Source organism: Talpa occidentalis, unplaced genomic scaffold (assembly GCF_014898055.3).
Source record: "Talpa occidentalis isolate TD23 unplaced genomic scaffold, MPIMG_talOcc4v2.1 talOcc4.15, whole genome shotgun sequence".
NCBI lineage: Eukaryota > Metazoa > Chordata > Mammalia > Eulipotyphla > Talpidae > Talpa > Talpa occidentalis.
The window spans coordinates 924,222-931,580 of NW_023601543.1; the positions used below are offsets into that span (position 1 = coordinate 924,222).

The window sequence follows — 7,359 nt, forward strand, 5'->3', positions numbered from 1 at the left end:
GGGAGACCCCTGACCCGCCAAGATGGTGGTGGTGCACAGCCTGGCAGAGGCCCCAGGTGCAGGTGGGCGGGGCCGGAGAGGAGAGGCAGAAATAAAACCAGAAGTCAGCAGTTCTCAAGACAAACAGGGCAAAGATCAAAGTTAACGGCGGGAAACGAAGAAAAGACTAGAAAAACATGAGAGGCGTTCCACAGAGCTGCCACACTAGTGCAGCTCGGGAGTGGCCTGCCCTGCAGGAGCCGGCCCAGAGCCAGCCAGCCTGTCCCCAGCCCTGGGCAGAGGCCCTGGGTCCAGGACCCTTGATGGTGAGGGCTTGTGTTAGCGAGGAGCGAGGGCCTCGCGGCGGCCCCAGGCCCCCAAGCTGCTGCTCCGAGACATCTTCAGGGGTGAGGGAAAGGCTTCAAGTGCCCGCCGCAAAGGGGCAGCTCCCCGGGGTCCCAGTGTGTCCCCTCCAGCACAGGGATGAAGAACGCTGACTGCACACTGCCGAGAAGGCCCAGCTTTCACTTCTTTTTTTTTTTTTTAAAGATTTATTTATGCACACAAGAACTGGGGTGCAGGCCAGGGGTGTGGAGGTGGGTGGTGAGAGGATTCACCAGAGACAGAGCGGGGAACAGAACAGGCAGACGGACTGAAATCCACTGCTGAGGGGAGCAGCGGGGAGACAGGAGAGGTCTGCTGCACCGTGTGGGTTACTCCCTGGCCGGCCGGGGATCGAACTCGTGCTGCAGAGGCTGCAGATTGCTTCCCAGTGCTGTGCTTACCGCCTTGCGCCACCAGGGAAGCCCAGCTTTCACTTCTTAATAGCAATGATTACTTTGCAATTAAGCTTATGAGGCAAATGACCCGAAGTGGCTACAGATGTTAAGATTTGACGAAGCTGAGGTGCTGACAAGTCTAACTGAGGCACCCGGAAGACTGTCGTAAGCAAGAACAGAGCCCAAAAGCGCTGAAGAAAAAGCGACGTGGCCACGTCACTGTGCCTCCATGTCACTTGCAGTGGCTGCCAGCCCAAAGCCAGACCAGCCAGAGACTGTTTATACCACAGAAAGGGTCCCTGGAAGTCGAGAGACAGTTCCAACGTGAGGGAAGGATGAACACAAGTAACTGACAGAAGAACAAATCCAAACGTACACACAGGCCAACTTGCACATGTGCGTGCACCATGTGCACCTGCGGACAGGGCGCGATCGGAGTCGCGACGAGATCACGTTTCGCCCGTCTCACAGCGCACGACGGGAGACAGCGCTGACAGGTGGACGCTGTCGCGTGGTGATGAAAAACACAACCCCTGCCCTTCGACCAAAGGCTCAAAGGCTCAAGGCCAGCCACTCCAGGACAGGATGGGCGGCCGTGCAAGCCCCTGGAAGTCACTGCTGCCGAGGGGGTAGGGCACAGGCCCTGCGGGTGCTCAGGTTCCCCTGGGATTCTCACGGCCTCTCAGGACTGCCACCCCGTGAGCAAAAGCAACACAGCTATTTTCACTGGGGACAAATCCCGCGCCAGGGCTGGCAAAGGCAGGACAAGGCCAGGTGGCAACGCCGTGTGACCTCTTCCGGGAGGAGCGTAGGACACAGCGGGAGCGCTGTGGCCAGGAGGCAATGCTGGGCTTGACACTCAGTGCTGCAACCCACAGCCCAGTCCAACTTCTAGGGCCTGTTTCTGTGCCATGAGGGGTTGGCGCAGATGGTGTCAAAGTCCTGCCTGGCTTCGACAGCCATAAAGCATGAGGTCACACAGAGGAGCTCACCAGTGACAGCGGGTTTCTGGGCTGTCCGGGTAAGATGCAGCTGGGGGAGAGCAAGACGGGGCAAGCCGACATGAAGGGGCAAGAAGTCTGCAGGGGCCCGGCATGCCAGTGGGCGGAAGGGCACAGCCCCCTTCTTCCAGTCTCCAACCCCAGGGGCTCAGAGTGAAAGGCGGAAAGGGTAGCACCTGGAGGAACAGAGGCGGGGAGAAGGTTCTAGGCGTCTGCCTGTGGTTGGGCCTGCTAGGGCTGCCCTGACTGAGCAAACAGACAGGATGCCCAGAGATGGTGGGAGGGCAGGGGCCCATAGAACGAGGCTCTTCATCTGGTATCTGGGCCCCTCTTGGGTCTCGAATTTCAGATGAGGGAAGCCCTTGGCGTGGGCCCCTCACGGGAACGCGCACTCTCCGATGTCCTGTGTCTCATCTGCACAGAGTAGGGCAGGAGGGGACAGTGGAGCTGGTCTTTGGGGGCTGCTGCCCGGCCCAAGGCATCCCGTCCACCCTGGTCTCCCCTATGGGTGGGGTGCGCTTGGCTCAGGGTCTCCCCAGGCCTTAAGGTGGTAAAAGCCCCCGTGTGTGCAGTTCACCCTGAACCCCAGTCATCTGAGTACCCGTAATATGCAGGCCTCAGGCGGACCCAGGAGCAGAATGGAAGGCAGGGCGTTGTCAGGGTCATCGGCAAACAAGCCCTCTCCTGTCCATGAGGGAGAGCCAGCAAGACCCAAGGGGGGGGGGCCCAGATGCCAGATGAAGAGCCTCGTCCTATCGGCCCCTGCACTTCCACCATCTCTAATTACGCCCCCAAGGAAGTACACCCTGACCCCCTCCAGTCTCCTCTCTGAAGACACTGGCAGCTCCTGGCACATCAAGGACCCAGAGATAACACCGCAGGGAATGAGCGGTTCCGGCCAGTGCCGCGCTCGCACGCACCCAGGCCAGGGGTGCAGGAGCCCTGCTGGTGGAGGGGCCGCCCTCGGTTTTCCCAAGACTCGCCACCCACTTGACACGTGCCCAGTTGGGGCACAATGGCTGGAGCGGGCACCCAGTTTCAAGTTTCTTGGTAGTCATAGCAATGGTTGGCATGCCAACCCAGGAGCTCCCAGAAGAGGGGGCTCTGGGGGAATGGAGCAGGTGTGGGGGCCGGTTCTGAGACTCTAGTTGGTCTCCCTCCTCTGCCTTCACCTTGGTTTTTAAAGACCAGGTGCATCTCAGGCACAGGGGGTGAAACCGGAAACACAAATGGGGAGAAGGGAGACAGAGGGGGTGGCCTTCTGGGGCCTGGAGCACCCCAAAGGCACAATCCTGTTTCCTCAGCCCCAGCGTCACCCCGCGCTGGTTAAACCCTGTCACCTGTGTGACAGCTGCGGGGTCATGGTGCCTCAGGACCCGGGGTGACAGACTCGTGGGACTTCGGTCTCCACCACTAAGGACGTCCAAGCCACAGCGACCTCCTGGGAGCGCAATGTCTGGCAGCTGCCCTCCTCCCGCACGCAGGACTGAGGGGTGTGGCGGCCACAGCCATCACCGCAGGTGCCGTGCCTGTCTCCCTGCACCCCAGGATCCCGGGAATGCCACTGTGCAGTCCGGCCGTCACCAGCCCACACCCATCACCGGTATCCCGAAGGGGCCGTGGCCAGCCACTTGGTGTCCGACAGCAACTGCGATGGGTTTCTGAGGTCATGTCCCCGCAGTATTTTATTTTGAGAAATTTCAAATTACAGAAAGCCCCAAGATGGGCCGTAGAGCGCGTGACACCCGCCCCCCAGCGTGAAGCCTGCAACCTCGGAGGAGAGAGCCGTCTTCCGTGGACCCCACCTCATCCCCCAGGAGACGGAGCGCTGGTGACAGGTCACCAGGTCCCTCCCATGCCGCCGCACACTCTACTGCGCCTTCCCCTGGGAGGCGGGGGGGCTCGGGAGGGCACGTAAACTTGTCAGAAACAAGAATGCAAAGTGGAACTGCAGCACATCACAGACTTTGGACCAGAAGTGGCCCGTGAGCCGCCGGAAGAGGCGCCACTGAGCGAGCTCGTGGTCGCACAGCTTGAGGCCCACGAAGCCCAGGCAGCAGAGCATGGCCAGAGCCAGGTAGGTGCCCGAGGAGGCGCTGCCTCGGCGCCCATGGGCATGCAGGGCCTGGCCCACGGCGGCGGCGATGTGTGCGCCCAGCGCCACCTCGAACCCACGGGGGTGCAGCAGAGCCAGGCCGTAGCTGCTCAGGGACAGGGCCTCGATGGCGAGGAACAGGCAGGGCCGCCAGCCCCGGTCTAGGTAGAGGCACCAGACCACCGGCCATGCGAAGATGGGCAGGGTGACCCACTGGTCCAGCAGGGCGGCGGGGCGGGCCTGTGTACCGATGCGCAGCCACTGCACCGGGCCGTAGAGCAGGGCCATGACGGCAAACACGTTCTTCAGGTATCGCAGCCGCGGCGGCTCTGCGGGGCTCCCTGGGCCGCCAGCACTTCTCCAGAACCAGTACAGGCCCAGGAGCACGTAGGCCAAGTTAACGAGCGAGTTGAAGGGCATGGCCAGGCCGGCGGGGAGGCCGGGCACCGGGGCCTCGGCGTAGTGCTCGTAGCCCACCTGAACGGAGACGCCCGCGAAGACGCCCGCGCGGATGGCGGCCACGCAGAAGCTGGCGGCCACGGCCACGTGCAGGAGGGCCTGCCCCGACTCGGGCAGCATCTTGGGCGGAGGCGCCAGAGGGCCGCGGCAGCGGCGACTTCAGAACTCGGCTCAGGCGCTTCTGCCGGACGTCGTCGCTGCAGCCGGGCCGGCAGGAAGCAGCGCCGCGCCAGAGCCGAGGCAGGGGGCGGCTGGCTGCTCTGCAGGGACCAGCCGCTGCTCTCTGTGGTTACAAAGAGTGTGGTTAGAAACAAAACCGGCCCCCAAAGAGTCTCCCTCTCCCCAACTCAGCCTCAGGCTCCACCAACGGTTTTCAGCAGGAAAAGGAGAGATACAAGCGGGGCTCGCCTGGCACGCCTGGCACGCACGCGGCCGCCGGCACCCCCTCCCTGCCCACCCGCGAGCCGGCGCACCTCCGCCGTCCTTCCGCCTGGAATCCCGCGCAGCGCCCAGCTCCTCTCAGGCTGCCTGAACGGGCCAGCCTCTCTCGGGTCATCGCTACGAGGCGCAGCGGGCTCTCCCCCCCCAGCGGGATTACAAACGTTTCCAGGCCCGCCCCGGGGCCCGACCCACGCCCTTTGAACTGAACACCCGGTGGGGATAGAGACCGTCAGAGGCAGTCCAGCTTCTGGAACCCGAGAGAAAGGACAGCTTGACTTGGGTGGGGAGGGGGAGGCCAGGCGCGTCTCCCCTTCGCTCCTGTGTGGGAGGCCAGCCGGCTGTGGAGGCTGCTCCTCTGCCCCGAAACAGCCGCCGGTCCCCGCAGTCACGACCAGACCATTTGAAACCAACAGGGACTCCGTGTGGACTGTCCCCGGCTTGGCGGCAGCCACAGTGGATTCGGCCTAATAGCCAAGAAGCAAGTTAATGTTCACGAGAAGGGGTTCAATGCTCTGGAAATGATGCAAAGCCCAAGGACAGGCGCCGGGGACACTGAAACGCCAGCTCCCCCGTACCAACTGCGTGGCCTTGGGCCTTGACCACTCCGGCCTCCTGGTTTGGAACCAGCTCCGCCTGCTCAGGGCCACGGATTCCTGAGGCTCTATGTCCACCCCTCTCCTACACAGGGGCCCTGGCCTCCTGCTGGGCCTGAGGGCTCCAGCCCCCCAGCCCCTCCCTGGCTCCGCAGCTCCTGACCCCTCTTGTCGGGGTGGCCCCTGCCCCACAGCATCCCCCTCCAGACAGGCCACCAGTGTGCACGGCCCCCCTGTCTCAACCCCCTGCACCCATCTCGCCAGCCTCTGCTAGCATCGTCAGTGGCTGGCTCCCTGCTCCACAGCCAGGCTACGCGTGCCCCCCACGGGGCCAAAGTGGCCCCCCGGTCCAGATGGGCCCCCCCACCTGCTACTGCAGGCCCCCTGTGCTGGCCTGCTCGCTTTCTCAGCGCAGCTGCGGGTGCCTCTCTGGCCCTTCCCCATCCTGCTCCTCGCTCGCCTTGCATGCACCCGCCTGGGGCCTGTCTCTCTGGTGTCTGGTGGGAAGCTGGGGGGGAGGGGGCAGGTGCCAGATGCTGTCAACTTGGCAAGGCAGCCCAGGGAGGCTGGGAAGCCAGCACCCTCTCTGGCTGCCCGGCAGAGTCTACCTGAGCCAGGGCGCCTGCTCAAATGGTCAGGTCATCACACCAACCTGCCAAGCAACCAGGAGGCCCAGGGTGGGTATCTCGTGGCCTCCCTCCTCCGGAACCCCACTGCCATGACCCTTGTTATGTGACAAAGGTTTCACAGCTTTCCTCACAAAGGCGCGACAGCATTAGCCTGAGGTTCTGGGCCTTTTGAGAAAAAGGACGCCCAGCCCAAGGGGTAACGCCCTGGCCCTTAGCCCTTCCAGCTTCCTGGGGTCGGCACCGGTACCGCTGCCTCGTGTCACAGTGGCGGCTTCGCGAGCCTCTAGTGTGTCTGAGCCCTGACCAGCCTCGCTGCCCTCTGCAGCGAGGGAAGGGGACCAGCGCCAGCGCGGTGGGGAGGGCCAGCCCCGCCGGGAGCGCGCAGCGCGGGGACAAGCTCGGCCCAGGTGCGGGCCAGGCCCCTGGAACCCTTAAGCTCAGCTGCTCCTGCTGGGCGGGCGCTGACTCCAGCCAGAGGCGAGGGCGCCGTCCTGCGGTGTCACGGGCTCGCGGGCCCGGGCGGGTGTGGTGCGGCCACGTGCTGCTGCGTTCCGGGCTGAACAACGCCCCGCAGGCGCGTGGGCGGCGGGCGCAGGGAGGCTCGCTGCCGGCCGCGGCCTCCCCTCTGCTTTGCTGAACAGCAGGGCCCGCGCCGAGGGCAGCGCGGCCCGCGATCCGCCGCCCGCGGGGCGACGCCAGTGGGAATCCTCTGCGTTCGCTCGCTCGCTCGCGGCGCCACGCAGGGGCCGCCACGACCCTGCAGGGGCCCTGAGGGAGGGGCGCGGCGACCAGCGGCCTCCTGCGAGGCTCGAACTCGGGCGCGAAGCGGTACCCACCTCGCGGGCCGTTGTGGAAACTCACAGTATTGGCGCGAAACGGCCGGCGAGCCCCATCCGGGTATCGCGCCTCTCCCCGCTGGGGAAATTCAAATCTAGAAAAAGGGCGGACCCGAAGGGCGCCGTGCGCCTGCGCGCGGGGCGGGGCGCGCGGCTCTGGGAAGCAGGCGGAGCAGGGTGACGCGAGGTGACGCAGACCGACGCCGGGCTCTCCCGCGCCCGCCCGCTCGGCTCGGGCGCCCCGGGACCGCCCTGCGGATGGCGGGGCGGGGGTCGGCCTGGCGCGCGGGGGCCGGGGCCGCGAGGCCCGCCCCTCTCGCGGGCGCGAGGGCGGGGGCGGGGGCGCACGGGGCGGGGCCAGAGTGCCTGGGAGCCGGCGGCGGCCCCGCCCCCTGCGCCGCGCGCCCGTTGCGTCACCGGCGATTCTCGCCCCGCCCCCGCGCGCCGCGGGCGGGGGAGCCCGTGCCGCCTCTCCCGCGATCGCTGGCCGTGAGGCGGGAAAGCGACCGCCGCCCGTCCGAGACGTGACGCTTGTGGCCCCCACTGC

At 65.5% G+C, this 7,359-nt stretch overlaps 1 protein-coding gene across 2 annotated transcripts; it reads right to left on the reverse strand.

Annotated features, from left to right (window-relative positions):
- Positions 1 to 258: 258 nt before the first annotated feature.
- Positions 259 to 6,935, reverse strand: TMEM187 (transmembrane protein 187). 2 transcript variants are annotated; one of them, XM_037511767.2, is made up of 2 exons: positions 6,813 to 6,935; positions 259 to 4,596 (listed from the first exon to the last, which is right to left on the reverse strand). In XM_037511767.2, the coding sequence occupies exon 2, from the start codon at positions 4,431 to 4,433 to the stop codon at positions 3,630 to 3,632; it is 804 nt and encodes a 267-aa protein (XP_037367664.1). In that variant the 5' UTR covers positions 4,434 to 4,596; positions 6,813 to 6,935; the 3' UTR covers positions 259 to 3,629. The 2 variants fall into 2 exon arrangements, with proteins under 2 accessions (XP_037367664.1, XP_037367662.1); XM_037511765.2 differs by lacking the exon at positions 6,813 to 6,935 and adding an exon at positions 4,982 to 5,427.
- Between the last annotated feature and the right edge of the window lie 424 nt (positions 6,936 to 7,359).

What these genes read in the sequence shown, in the direction of transcription:
- TMEM187 (XM_037511767.2), bottom strand. Translation starts at nt 4,433, where the DNA reads ATGCTGCCCGAGTCGGGGCAGGCCCTCCTGCACGTGGCCGTGGCCGCC.